The following is a 15,856-nucleotide window of genomic DNA, read 5'->3' as shown; positions in this document are numbered from 1 at the left end:
CCCCACAGGGGAATCCACTCAGATTAGGACTTCAACAATGCTAAAGGTAAGTAAGGGGAGGCTAAGTCCTACCCGCCAGGCTCCCATTGGCAGCTCTCAAAGCGGCTGAGACAGCCACTAATTTGCCCAAAGGTAAGCAAAAACAGTAGTAGCTCTAGCCTTTATTAACCAGGCAACACCAGATATCAGGAAACTCCAAAGGGTTCAAAGACTAAGAAAAAAGTTTAAAAGATAATGGCAGAAAAAAAGTGTTTAATAAAGATAGAAAAATAGGGGACAAAAGACAAATAAAAGAGCAGAACAAACAGCCTCTCAATCTGGCAAAGATTCTGTTGGCAGCCATGGCCAAACTAGAGGACTGTGGGAGACAGTGTGAAACAAATGGCTTCTAGAAACCAATGTGCTTACCCAGGCCCTGGCACAGGGCCAGTGGCCTACCTATGTAAAAAAGACATCTAAAACAAATGCCTTCTACAAAAAAAAAAAAAAAGGTAAGTGGGTCCCTAAGGACTGAGAACAGCCCCTCTTAGAAAAGAACTAATGTGCTTATTGTAAAGAGGAGGACCACTGGGCCAGGGAACATCCCCAAACAAAAAGCCTATTCAAACTATGACCTTAAAAGTTGCCCAGAGTAACCCTAAAAAGAAAAGAGAAACCCACCAGCTTCCTTGTTGATAACAGAGCTTAACATTCTGTCTTGCTAAATCCTAAAAGATAAAGTCTCTTCAATAGTTTATAAATGACGTCCTAGTGAGAGCAGAAACCAAAAAAAAAAAAAAAAAAAAAGAATGTCTAAAAGATCCATGACCTCTTGGAGGCCCTGGGAAATTTAGACTATCAAGCCTCCGCTAAGAAGGCCCTACTCTGCGAACCACAGGTGACCTACCTAGGTCCAGGAGATACATAAGGTCAGAGGTGGCTCTCTGAGGTCAAAAAATATTTTTTTCTATACCAGCTTTGAGGTTGCCAGAAGTGACTAAGCCCTTCCATCTCTTCATGGATAAGAGATCTGAGACAGCAAAAGGAGTATTGACTCAGACTCTGGGCCCTGGTGCCAGCCAGTGGCCTACCTGTCAAAGAAATTAGACCCAGGTGCCAGAAGCTGGACCCTCTGTTTACACATCATCACAGTGACGGCCTCCTGACTAAGGATGCTGACGAACTGTCACTGGGCCAAAGCCTGACCATCAACAATGCCAGAATGACTCATTACCCAGGATAACCTTTCAGGCCCCTACTGCCCTGAGCCTAGCTATCCTGCTGCCTGACCCAGACCTCAACGGGCCTCTGCATGACTGCTCAGACATTTCTGGCCCACATTCATGTGACCAGACCAGATCTTCAGATAGTTTCATTCAGGATTGACAGAGATATCCTGGAGCAGCAGTGGTCTCAAGCACCAATATCATATGGGCAGAGCCCAGAAAGCTCAACTGGTAGCTCTAATCAAGGCGTTAGAGCTGAGAAAAGACAAGACACACAAGTAGCCAAGTGTGCCTTTGCTACAGCTCATGTTCATGGGGCTATTTATAGGGAGAGATGCCTTCTAACAGCAGAAGAAAAGACTATCAAAAATAAAGAGGGAATCCTCTCCCTACTAAGGGCTCTATGGGGGTCTAAAAAGCTGGCCAATTCATTGCTCGAGACACCAGAGAGGGAAGGACCTAGTTTCAGAGGGCAACAATAGGGCAGATCATGCTGCCCTAGAAGTCGGACCTCTCTTGCCTTTGACTTCCCTGGATCTAGGGATCCCACACTTCCTGACCACCCTAAGTATTCAAAAGATGACATAATCTGGGCTAGTAATTAGCCCATGTTCTGTTATGACAGATGGTAGAGAATAGCAGATTACAAGCCTATTGTGCCAGAAGAAACAGGACTACACATACTTCAAAAGAGTTGCTGCTCTTCCCACATGGGTGTTCAGAGAATATAGAATTTGCTAATTTCAGGATTAGAATCTCAAAGATAGCTGAGATTGTCAAGAACTGTAAAGCCTGCCGGATAACTAATGTGGTGACTAAGGAGAAGAACCCCAGTAATAGGTTCAGAGGCACAAAGCCCAGAGTCTATTGAAAGACAGACTTCACAGAGGTAAAACCAGAAATTTTAGATACAACTATTTACTGATGCTTATAGATACCTTTTCAGGTTGGACTGAGCCTTTTCCCAACAAACATGAAAATAAATCCACAGTGACAAAAAAGCTCTTAGAAGACAAACTGCCAAGGTAGGGACTTCCTCAGATGATAGGGTCAGGCAACGGACCAGCTTTTGTGTCTCTGATAAGTCAAGGACTAGCTAATATTCTGGGGATTGACTGGAAACGTTATTGTGCATACAAACCCCAGAGTTCAGGACAGGTAGATAGAATAAACAAAACCCTAAAAAGAGACCTTAACTAAATTGACCTAAGAGACTGACAAAGACTGAGCTAACTCTCCTACCCTTCACTCTGTATCAGGTATGAAATTCCCCTTTACCACTTTTCAAATCATGTTTGAGATATCCGCCCCCCACCCCACCTCTGTTCTTAACATACAGGCAGAAGTCATCACTGAGTTTGGGGTCTCCAATTGCTGAATGATCTTGAAGGTTTCCAATCGGTTCATAAATATGTTTGGCCTAAACTTCATATTCTCTATAAAACAGGTCCCCCTCCAGCCAGGGATCATTAGAGCCTCATTTTAAAGGTCCCTCCCATCACCCTAAAGGTCCACAGGATTGCAACATGGAATCATAGACCTATTTGCAGTTGAAGATGACCCAGACCAGCAGGAGGAAACTTAACCTCAGGACTCCCCCCTGTCTCCCCACTGATGGGGCCCTAGCCAAACCTCAGGGACACCACGAGGACTGGACAATGACAACCCTGATCCCCTCTAAAATATGACGGTCCAGTCCTTTCTGGTCACAAATACATCCAGGCCTGAGTTAACTGACCCATAAAGACATAGCCCTATTATTGTTTTCATAAGATTAGATAAATTTCAGGAAATCCCTTGATTGGCCCTTCTAGTTACCAGAAAAAGGGAGGAATGAGAGGCCAACCCTACTCCATCTAGGGACCAGCCTCCATCTTAAACAACAACAACAATAACAACAACAGCCTGAGAACTTGACTTACAGCGGAACCCAAGCTGTACCCAAGAACCAGGAAGAACCCTACAGCTTGTCCTTGGCCCATAACCCAGAGGTACTCCCTAACTACCACCATGGGATGATCACCAAAAACAACAGCAGCAGTGGAGTGAGGTCAACCAGAACCTAGAGTGCTACAGAGGGCAGAGCTGGAGAAGTGATCTTTGGAGGAGCCCAGAATATCATGTGTGGATTCCAGATATTGGAACAAGAAGCTGTGAAGTTGAAGTTCACTTGAAGACCACAGATGTTAAAGATGCCAGAGCCATGGGATACCCACCAAAGAAAGCTGCTAACAGAAAGTGGAACTAGCCCAGGAGAAAGAAGTTTGTTGCAGTCAACAAAGATTAAAAAGGAGTTGGAGATCTAAAGATCACTTTGACATCAGACATGGAGATGCAGAGTTTGTAGTTTGCCCAACTAGTTTCCTGTCTTGCTTTAGGGATTTCAGTTAAAGTGACTGGATGAATCTCAGAAGAGACCTTGAACTTTGGACTTTTAACATTGTTAAGAGTTTGTATTATGCTATGGCTAGTTATGGCCCCCATAGACTCATGTGTCTGAACAAGCCTATGGGGGCCAAGGAGTGGAATTTAGTGGTTTGATTAAATTTGGCCCAGGGAGTGGCATTATTTGGAGGTATAGCCTTAGAGTAGGTGTGTCACTGTGGGAATGGACTTTAAGACCCTCCTCTTACCTGCCTGGAAGCTAGTCATGATGTCTGTTCACAGCAGAAAAACCCTAACTAAAACATGGAAGAACTTAAGTTAAAAGAATGCCTTCATCAGAATGGACTGTATATAAATCTATGAGCACTGTCTTGAGTAATGATTGATGTAGAAGGGTCCAGCCCACTATGAGAGGTACTGGGCAGGTGGTCCTACATGGTATAAGAAATCAAGCAGAGCTCAGATGCAGGTCATACCTGTCTGAAGAACAGGTAAGCTGCCTGTTTGCATTTGGAACTTTCCTATTCCATCAATTCCATTTCCAAAGATCCACTGCCAACCCTTCTTGCCCCAAGGCCTACCTCCACTACTGTCCTCCTGCCTCCAACTCACATAAATATTCCCTGCTTAAGTGAAGGCCATAAAAATGTCAGTAAATGATACCTAGTGATATTCCACTATACTTGTAGATCAGAGTCTAGCATAATAATTATCAGAGAGGCTCCATTCAGCAACTGATGGAAGCAGATGTAGAAACCACAGCCAAACTTTTAAGTGAGCTCAGGGAACCTTTGAGGAGATGGTAGAAGCCAGAGGGGTTAAGGAAACCACAAGAACATGGCCCATAGAATCAACCAAGCAGGGCTAATAAGGGCTCATAGAAACTGAAGAAACAAATACAGACTCTACATAGGTCTAAACTAGGTCCTCTGCATGTATTTTATTGTTCTGTAGCTTGGTGTTCTTGTGGGACTCCTAACAGTGGCAGTGTGGGCTAATTCTGATTCTTTAGCCTGTTCTTGGCACCCCTTTCCTCCTCCTGTGTTGCCTCATACATTCTTGATATGAGTGTTTGCGCCTAGTCCTATTGTATATTGTTATGTTGTGTTCAATTGATATCCCTGAGAAGCCTGCTCTTTCTGAAGGGAAACAGAGAAGGACTGGATCTGAGAGAGAGGGGAGGTGTTTGGTGGTAGGGGCTGGGGTGCTGGGAGGAGTGGTTGGGGAAGAAAATGCAGTCAGGATGTACTACATGAGGGAAGGGAAGGAAAGAGGGAGAGAGGGAGGGAGGGAGGGAGGGAGGGAGGGAGGGAAGGAGCTGAACAAGCCAGGAGGAGCAGGCCAGTACCATTCCTCCACCACCTCTGCTTCTGTTCCTGCCTTGGGTTTCTGCCCTGACTTTTCTTCATGATAGACAATAAGTTGTAAGAATGAAATACACTGTCTCCTTCCTAAGTTGCTTTTGGTCATTGTTTTTATCACAGCAACAGAGAAAGAAAATAGGACAGGGAGTGAGAAGATACCTAAAATGTACGGGGGGGGTGGGGGGACGTCGGGGCGGGGCGGTAAGACTCATGGAAAAGAAGCCAAGCTGAATACAGCTCCATATGCATGACTTACTGGTACTGGATGAGAAGCTGTAGTGGCTATTCCTGGTGGTCAACTTGACTATATCTGGAATGAACTACAATCCAGAATTGGAAGGTTCACCAGTGACCCTTATCTGGAGGCTGGGAGATAGAAGTTTCTGATCTGGATCTTGGTATGGAGATCTTGAGGCATAGTGGCTATGGATTCCAGAAGATTAAGACAGGGAGATCTCCGAGTTCAAGGTCATCTGGGATTAAAGGTGTGGTGGCACACACCTTTAATCTGGGCTGCACCTTCTGCTGGAGACCATATAAGGACATTGGAAGAAGGGAATCTCGCTCTAGCTCCTTCGCCTGCTTGTCACGTGGAACTGAGTAACTGCTAGATCCTTGGACTTCCATTCACAGCTACTACTGAACCATTGTTGGGAATTAGACTGCAGACTGTAAGTCATCAATAAATTCCTTTACTATATAGAGACTATCCATAAGTTCTGTGACTCTAGTGAACCCTGACTAATACAGAAGCTAAAGATGCCTCCAAAGAGTAAGCCAGGCAATCCTGGTGGAAGAGAAGGAATGTCCTGCTTCTAGGATAATCCTGAAAATCTCACAGGTCTTTAATACCAGAGGTTTTGATGAGAAAGCTGACTCCTCCAGCAGACAAGACAGCAGTGGAGAAGAATCCCATGTGCCATGCAAAGGCAGGAGTCAGCCACTCTCATGGTAAAGAATTCATTGTTTAAAGCTGTCAAAGTCAGGGAGCTTAGATTTCATCTGCCAGTCCTGGGATGAGAGATTGCCCTGGGAAGCAGTTAGTTGTAGAGAGAAGGTGGTATGACCAGATACTAGTAATCAGAGCAGTGAAGGTGAGAGGAGACCCAGCTCAGGCTGTAAAGTTCACAAAGAGAGGGAAAGCCAACCGTCAGTTGCTGGGAACAGATCTCATCAACTGGGAATGACAATGGGGTTTGATAACTCTGGGCCTAAGCTTGGAGGTGAATCCATGTCTGAGGCACCACCTATATCACTCATGCCCTGCTATAAGAGGTCAAGAACTGTGATGCTCCAGTGTTTTCCTTGATACCCTAACCTGAATCCCTCCAGCAGAGTAACTAATACTCAGATCTTGAGCGTACAAAAGCAGGCCCTCTGTACAAATCCGCAGTGCTACAGCTGCTTCTCATATGCAGTCGGGAGATACTACCTAACTATAAAATGAGCGACCACAGAGAGTACAAGCTGAGGATTTATTGTGGGTCACGTAAAAACCTGTCAGGCACACAGATTGCAAAGGTAAATATGGACAGCAGAGCCCCTGTAATGGGAATAAGGACAACTACTAAAATGAAAGCAGATCTGGCAGACAGCAGACTCTTGTCCAATTAAAGCTCAAAGCAGCATAAATCATGGAAAAGACAAGAGTGTGCCTGTGCAAGAGCTCCCCCCCCCCACCTAATGCATATAACCAATAGCATCCAATTAAGAGAAGCCTAGAGAAAAAGGTGTTCCGAGCTTAAGTGCTATTTTTCCATGTGCTTCTCATTTTCTAAGGCCCCATTCTTAATGATTTCCCATTAAAAATCACCAATTTGAAGTAAAACTTCTGTGTTTCTACTACATATTGTGTAATTTAGATACCTCATAACTATTTCTTTAAACTTATCAAATATGTAAGTGATTTCAAAGATATTTATGATAGATGAAGCAAAAAATACCTACATAGCTTTTCCATTAAATTTATATCATGCAAAATTCAGAAACTTTTGTAGGCCAATTACCTGATCCGGTCTCACTAGCTGCTTTTTGGGTTCCTCTTCTTTGGCAAGACGCACATTTATAGATGCATATATCAGACCTGCAGGTATGGTTGTCAACTTTCCCATCTGAAAAAGACACATGAAAAAGACCACTGGAAGTGAAAAGATCCTGTTTCCAAACCCTGATAAGTATTGTGAGGATCTAGGGAAATAAATTAATATTCAACTATCTCAAAATTTTACATTTACATAAAGCCCTTGTGTTTCTCCAACTACTGTAGAGTGTAAAGGCCCCATGGTCTTCTTCAAAGTCTGATTTTAAATGAATATATATGAACTCTTATCCTTATTACAGTCTTCTAAAAGTGGGCACATCACTTGGCTTGTATGTGCCCTGGAGTCCATTTCCATACTCCATGAACTTAATACAGTAGGTAGCACATGCTTGTAATACTAGCACTCAGAAGGAAGAGAAGAAAAATCCAGAGATCAAGGTAATCCTTGGTTATATAACAAGTTCGAGGCCGCATGTACAAGTCTGACTGATGACCTGAATTCAATTCCTGTTGCTCATACAGTAAAAAGCCAAATGCAGCAGCACACACCGGAGACCCAGCCTATGGAGACACGGAAGGTGGAGACAGGCACATTTGCTAGAAGCTCTTAGGCCAGTAAACTCGGAGCATGCCATGCCTCAGAAACGGGAGAAACCCTGCCGGGAAAAGGCTAAGGAGAATACCAACTCCCACTAATTGTCATCCTCTGACCTCCACAATTACACCATGACACATGCATGCCATGGCACACAAATGCCTGCATTAATACACACATATCACACAAGCACACATACATTGAAAAGAAAAGGGCAGGTGAGATGGCTCAGTTAGTAAGCATGCCTGCCACCAATCCCCAGGACCCAGACAGTAAAAGAACCACTTTCTAGAGGTTGTCCTTTGACTTCTACATGAACACAGCGACACATGCAAAAGAAAGAAATAAAATATAACCTAAAAACATGGAAGATTTTGGGCTACCTTGTTAATATTATGCTTTCCAGAAACTTGTACTGTCTTGCAAATTTTGTATGACTATAAATGTGAGCAAAGACTACAAAACTAGAAAGAGAACAAGAAAGGTCAAAACAGACACCAGGGAAGGCCAAGGGTGGGCAAAGGCACATATGTGAGTTAGGAAAAGAAACTGGATACAGGGAGGATTGGAAGTCGGGGCAGGGGAGTGGAAGAAATGAAAGGAGCAGACAATCTACTAAAACACATGCTGTTTGAGAATGTCATGCTATCTAAGTAAAAACTTAAAAGAAGCCTTGGGTCTAGAAAGATGGTTCAGCAGTCTACTGTACATTCTGCTCTTACAGAGGATCTGAGTTCAGTTCCCAACCCCCAGTGCATGAAGCTCTCGACTTCCTGTACCTCAGCTCCATGGCCTCGGGCCTCCTTGAAGACATACACTGGCACACACACTCCACCCCACCCTACCCCTGCATAGACAGAATTTAAATTGTACTTAATTAAATTTTTAAATGAAGAATCAAAATATCACTTACTTCAGGGAGGCTGTAAAACTACATTTTATTTCAAAGCACAGCAGCAAGTAATATATAATTTAACATATTAATATAATTTTTGAAGAAAATAAAAAGAATATTAGTCAGTATGAAAGAAAATTAACAAGTGTAACTAATTGATTTCTTTCTTTTCAGCATGTTTTGTAAATAAAATATTTTTAGTAAAAAGCGTAATGGCTGGCTGGGAAATGGCTCAGTGGATAAAGCAGTTTATATACAACTATGAAGACTCCTATCACACCCATAAAGTAGCTTTAAGAACCTAAGAGCCAGCATATAACCCCAGCACTCGCGACATAAAGGCAGGACTCCCTGAGACAAGCTACCTAAATAGACTAGCCAAAATAGTAAGCTCTGGACCTCTGAGTTCAGTTAGAGATCCTACCTCAGTGAATTAAACATGGAAGGCGATCAAGGAAGATACTTGCTATCAAACACACACAATGTTTAATGCTATGACTTCTAAGTAGCATACAGTTATACTCCCAGCACTAGGGAAGCCAAGGCAGGAAGACAAATTCTAGGTCAGGTCTGGCTACATACCAAGAACCTTCAGATTCATGTCTCTTGCTAATTCTGCTGTTGTTCCTAGATGTACAATGTACTTCATGATCAACAAGATCATTAAAAATTACATCACAAAGATACAGCTTTATTAATGTTGATGCCATAAAGCATGCTTACCTATGAAACTATTGAATTTTGTTAGTAAACTCCTAAGATGATTATTTGAAATAGGTCAAGTCTTAGACTATTTAAAAACTATTTTTAAATACCTACCTAGATGCACATTTTTTTCCTAAGATAATAATCCTCAGATATATAGAAAAAGGTTTAAAGCATTACACTACATGAACACTTTTCTACAACCTAATAACAGTCTTATAGTAGTTGCATTAATTCATGCAATGCAATAATATCATCTAGGCTTTAAAATAAATTCACATGAATAGATAATTATGATCTAAGACAACAACAACAACAAAAAATAGATCAGCATACTTCATTCTTTTCGACCACAAGTTAAAACAGTGAAATAGCTGTTATTCTATAAAAAGGAGGGGCTGATGGCATAGTGCATTGAAGCATAGACCAAGGGTTGGCAAACTCTAACACTGGGCCAATTCTGGCCTGAGCTTAGCTAGAAATCACTGTAAAGCATACTGTAAGGCTTGTAAAGGGAAGAGTGAAGAAGTGTCTGTTTCTAGAATCCTTACATTTTCCACAAAGCCAAGAGTATTATCTGATCCTTAACAGAAATACTACTATAACAAACACTTCAACTCCTAATTTTTAAAAAAACACTAGATTTTAAGTACCAGAGGAATTTAAGTATACTATAAAATTTTATAAGGGAAGGCTGTCATTAATCAAATATCATTAAAATTAAGAAGAGGTGCTCTGGCATTCACAAGAGTGAAAGAACTTGAGTTAATACTATTTGTATCTGCAAAAATAACAATTTGTCAGGGGCAAGTTATAAATGATTTTCTAAAAACTAATGAGAATTAAAACCAGTTTTTCCCAGATGATAACAGGCCTTAGGAAGAGCATTCTGTAACATAAAGATTATAAATAGCAAAGATAAACAGCACTTAACTCTCAAATTCTGGTACAACTCATCCCTTGTTAGAATTTTTATAATGAAAATAATTGATTCTTGTTATTTGTGATTGCTCTGTTTTATAAAGTAGCTAGAAACAATTGCTTCTAGGGAAATTCCAAGGTTATCTTCCCATGATTCACTGGTTTTATTCTCATCAATATATGACCTTGTTTCACATTCATTTCTAACTCAAGGCACTTTATTAATATATTTTATCGACTCATTAACACTGCCCTCATGGCCAACAGCACTGCAACTAGATCTTGGATAAAGCTAATCAACATACGTGGAGGACGAGGAACCAGAAAAAGAGGAAAGATGAGGAAGAGGCAAATACTATGAAGCAGACACTGTAAGTGTACTGGAGTTAAAAGTGTGATTTGCAATCTCAGTCTCAGTTTAATAATAGGAGAGAGGGTATTTAATACAACAGTTTTTACCAATGAGTATTATAAGATGGGTATACACAAATGACATAGGAATCACCAACCTAGACCAGGCCCTTATCATCTATTTGCTAAAGTAGTGCACAGAGGACAGATTTTAGAGTCAAATTTGAATGTAAATTGTGGCTCTACTCTTTATTCATAATGTGGCTCTGAGAAAGTGAACCCCTGTGTCAATGTCCACATGTCTAATGTTACCTATCGCAAAGGAACTAACACAGAAAAAGGTTCAGTATATATTATCTGTTGCCGCCATCATCATCATCATCGCTGTCATCCTTAGTCTCCTAGCCCATGGCCATGACTCTATGGTCTCATCTAACTCCAGCCAAGTGTAATTGCCTTTGTCAAGTCAAGATAATTTTATTGTCAATCAGATCACTATCCTACTTCAAGAAAATAAACTGGCTTCCTCTTTCCTAACACACTACTTAAAACCATTTTTTTAACCTTTCATGTTCTCTGTAATCTATTTCTAATCTATACAGGTAGTCTCCTTTCTCTCTTACTCTTAACCTGAGCTTTTTATTTAACGTGTCACTGCTATGACCATTTACTCTCCAAGTAGACTAATAATTCCTTAAGGAGTGATGACAGCTTTAGCTAGATAGCTGTGAAAATTAAAGTAGAAAAGATGTGGGCACAAGTAGGAAACCTGTGAGTTAATTGTTTATCATCTACTTTTGAATGCCTCTCAGCCTTTTGGCTAAAATCAAGTGTATCTTTCACTTCTGAAGAATTTTGCTCATGAAATCCACGGTGACATTTTAAAATGTCAGATCTAATAGCAGCAGCAAATGCTGTGGGCAGGTTAGAATAGTTTCACTGTTGGAGAAAACTGAAGCTAGCCTACATTATAATCCGTCCTCACAGAATTACAACTGCAATATTTAGCCTTTTGATCAATACAATTCAGAAAAGTGATTGTGCCTTCCCCTCCTTGTGCAAAGAAAGAGAAATCATATTTTAGACACGTGAGGTAGCACGCCTCACTAACTGCTGGTGCCCTAGAATACAGTTATGCAACAAGTACCTCATGCAAACAGCCAGCTGGACCTTCAAATTGAGATTTGTAAAATTCAATTGTGCTTGCAATATTGCAGGTATAAAATGCTTTTAAATATTTGGCTCAGGAACTTAGTGAGTCTATTTCCAGTACCTAATGAGCTGTGACAAGTTGAGATTAGTCATCAAAATACAGGACAGCCATTAGCAGCTTAATAGAATTTTGTACTTTACAGTGCCCTGGGGCTGGTTCACTTGTGAGGGTCTAAAAGGCAAAGGTAAAAATGGTATCACTGAAGGAACATACTGCTGTGAAATAGAAAGATTGTGTTCTAGCCTCAGCTCAGCTACTAATTTGCCATGAGACCTTTTGTGTCTCAGATTCCCCACTTTTCAAAGAAGGCTGCACTACAAAACATCCAGAGTTTCTTCTAATTATGACAATACACGATAGTAAATGACAGTGATAATTTTCAAGTATATAAGTTTGCAGCAAATAAGCTACTGTCGCCCTTTTCCACACACAAAAAAATAGAAGTCACCAGAATGTAATTACATTTAGTGATGTTGTACTAATTATATCATAAATTTTACTCAAACAAACATTGTGAATACGGAAGCTACAGGGTAATTTTAATAATTTAGGAATAAAGGTTACTATTAAAAGAGGTGCCCTGGGAGCAGGGGTGGGGGGAACACAAAAAGACTCAGAGAGGGGAAAATACACAGGAACAGCAGGCAAAGAAAGGCAAGTGGAAAAACGGCAGAGGAATCAACTATAACACACTTTATTTTAAAAGGCACTGTAATGCTTAATACTTGTATGCTAACTTAACATTTCAATTAAGGGCTAGAGAGATGTCTCAGGGGTTAGAAAGCATTGGCTGCTCTCCCTGAGAACCCAGGTTCAATTCCCAGCGCTGACACAGCAGCCCACAACCGCCTGTATTCCACTTCCATGTTTTCTATTGGCCTCTGAGGGCACCTAACACACAAGTAGTGTACGTACATGCACACAAGCAAAATACCCATATATAAAAAGTAAACAATACTAATATTAAATACACACACCAATTAAGAACTATTCCCCCAATTTAACTAGAAAACTTCATTCTTAAGTCCTATTTTATTTTAAAATTACACATATTTATTTTGTGTGTGTTGTGGAGATGGGTACATGACATGTACATATGTGAAGGTCAGAGGATAACTTGTGGAAGACAGACAGTTCTCTCCTACCATGTGAGCTCTGGGGATTGAACTTGGATCTACAGGTATATAAAGCAAGTGCTTGGAGTCACTGAGCCACCTTGCTGGACCTTCTATTTTCTGTTTTGATAAGGACGGTAGAGTTTGTATGGCAAGAAAAGAAGCAATACAAAGTATTACTAAACTTGATGGATACAGTAGAAATACTCATCATGATCTGATCAGCAACTTACACATTTTGAAGCGTTCAGATCTAGAAGTAGCAATAGCTACTACTCACAGCATAACTATTTTAGTTCCAAAACTGTGCCTAAGCAAGTATGAGAAAATTTGGTATTCACATCTTACATGTAAAAAGAAGTCTCTAGAGCAGATACTTAGGGCCCTGGTCACATGTGCTATTTATATTATAATCAGTTAAAATTAAAATTACTTTAAAAGCCAGCTCCTCCATCCCACTAGGCATCATTTTAAAACCACAGTAGATTAAAATATGTCTCTGGTGCTATTCTACTGGGCACCATAGCTTTAGATAGTTTCTGTTATTGAAAACAATTTTATTAAACAGTGAAGCTTTAGAGCTGCAACATTTAATAAGTTGTGATTCTTTCAAAAAGAAATTAAACTATTCTCATATCAATTTCAACTATATCCATCCATTCAGAACATGTGTGTGGATATATATGTATACTATATATAAGTATGTGTGTATATATATATACAGAGAGAGAGAAAGTACACCTATACACACACACATTGAAAGAGCCAACAGAGCTAGACATAGTCACTGTAAGGAGATACAATGGTGTTATTCTTCTAAAAAGGATAAAGGCAAATATTAAAGATGAGATAGTTTATCCTTATATGGAAGGAGCTTTCCTGAAAGATTATATGTATTTCAGAAAATGGTGATCACAACAAAAGCAAACATGCATTTTCTTTACGTTTTCTCCGCTTTAAGCAACACTTGGATGTTGTTCTGGGCTATAAACATAAAAACAAACTGTCTCCTCCTCCCTCAGTACCCATCTTGGAGGAAACATAGCATCCATTATTTTCCCAGCTTTGTGTCTCCTTTAGTGCTTTCCTTCAGGATTCTTCTGACTAAACTGCATCATTGCCCCACAAAATACCATTCTGAACACAGATCACTCTTTGGTTTTGTTTTAACTTGAGAAAGGGAGAGAATAGTAGTGCAGGTGCCACAGTGTGCACATTGTGGCCAGGGGACAAGTCTGCAATCTGTTCTCTCCTTCCACCTACGTGGGTTCTGGGATGACACTCAGGTCAACAGACTTGCTCTACAAGATCTTTTACCAGATAACTCAAGCAGCAGACCCCAGAACTGCTAGATAAGGGCTCACAGTGAGGCTTTCCATAGCCCTCTAATTAGATTTGGTTTTGCATGCTACTTTGAACCTCATCATTTTCATCTTACACCGAAGCAAATAAATCTTAGAGGCTTTATTGACAATTTATCCCTGGGCTTGTATCAAGGACATGTTTTACTATAAATTAATGAAAGCAAATCATTAATTTTATACAAAAGTAACAACCAATATCTAAAATATAAAGCAAGTCTGTCCTTTTTATCCAGACTTTTGACATTTAACAATAAATGTTGTCTTCTATGGTAATTATTTATTACTACCTAGTTTTTAAAGTATTTTTTAGAAGACATATGAATACCAATTTTGTGTTTCTGCCTAACAATGTTACAGGGACACATAATCAATTACAATCCCAATCATCTACAATAAGGAAGGAGAAAATGTGATTCACGAAAAAATATTTTCCTTTACTGATATAAAACAATACATTTGTTGGAATTTTAGAAAAAAATCAAATAGGATGATTACAAAGGATATTCATTTTCCTGTTCATTTGGAAAATGCCTTCTTTATATATAACATTTAACCAAAGCATTAAGTAACAGTAACAGCAAGTAGCAAGACAGAACACATGTGTGGAAATAACATATTTGGAAGATAGCAGCTATCTAGAACTTTTAGACATTAGAAAAACGTTAAAACCAGGAGAAGAAGAAAGGAAACAGGACTATATAATTTAAAATATGTTGAACAAAAAACTTTCTCTGAACATCCAGTAACTAACTGGAACGGTCAAAGGGCTCAGGCAAGAATATTCCATTGGCTATCTTTATATATATATATACACACATATATATATATATATATATATATATATATATATATATATATGTTAAATAATGTATTAATCAAGAAGTGAAAGAAAAAAGAAAAAAACAAGAAATAGGAGAACAGACACCGAGCAAATGATGGTTGTGGAGGCACAAAGCAGTGATAAAATTAAAACAAAAAAAACAAAAAACAAAAACAAAAACAAAAACCACTGCAGTGAGTTAAAATGGGATATGGAATGGCTTTGTTCTCTGGTAGAAGTATGGTATGCCTTACTATGACATAAAGGTCCTCTGAAGACACTATGTTCTGTGTTTGAGGAACACTTAGCATGTTATAGGAAGTTTGCATACACTGAGTTTATAAATATTCATGATAATCCAATATAGTTAGTATCATTTAAGGTGCTGCTGGTAAAAGGTTTGGAATTTGGAGTTAAATTGACTTAACAATAACAACCAAAACTCACTCTAGATTATACCTGTAACTACAGAAATATTCAGTTTTATAACTCAAATTCTGGGACATGGACTTCAGTGAGTCCACTGGATCTCTTTGTCCCTCTTCCCAATGTGGCCACATTGAAGAAATTGGTTTCTGCTTTCAACTATTAGTGTGACTCTTCTAGCTTATTGAAGACAGAGAGCTGAACCAGGACATGGGATATGACTCCCCAAGTTCAACAACAAAACAAAAGCTCAAGTGGAAATATGACACGTTGTGGGGGTATCTGCCACTCACACACAGATCCTAAATGGAGAGGAAAGATGCAAATGCCCAACACTTGCCGGAGTCATTTTACCCCAGGGACATTTTCCTGTCTTTTACTTCAGCCAGCACCAACTGCTTTTTACCTCCACTTGGTGCAGCAGAAAACCATGTTTGGGCTGGAGCCATGGCCCAG

General features: G+C 39.9%; 1 protein-coding gene across 3 annotated transcripts in view; it reads right to left on the bottom strand.

The window, feature by feature from the left end:
- Apool (apolipoprotein O-like) overlaps window positions 1-15,856 on the bottom strand; it is a 61,404-nt gene that overhangs the window by 31,890 nt on the left and 13,658 nt on the right. For 2 of the 3 annotated variants that reach the window (NM_026565.3, NM_001313733.1), the window contains exon 2: window positions 6,961-7,065. The exons of the other annotated variant lie outside the window; for it this stretch is intronic. In NM_026565.3, coding sequence (NP_080841.1) covers window positions 6,961-7,065 — 105 coding nt within the window. The remainder of the gene's footprint in view (window positions 1-6,960; window positions 7,066-15,856) is intronic. 3 annotated transcript variants of the gene reach the window in all.

Source organism: Mus musculus, chromosome X (genome assembly GCF_000001635.26).
Source record: "Mus musculus strain C57BL/6J chromosome X, GRCm38.p6 C57BL/6J".
NCBI classification, from domain to species: Eukaryota; Metazoa; Chordata; class Mammalia; order Rodentia; family Muridae; genus Mus; species Mus musculus.
Note: the sequence above shows the minus strand (reverse complement) of the source record. Positions and strands in the feature narration are given on the sequence as shown.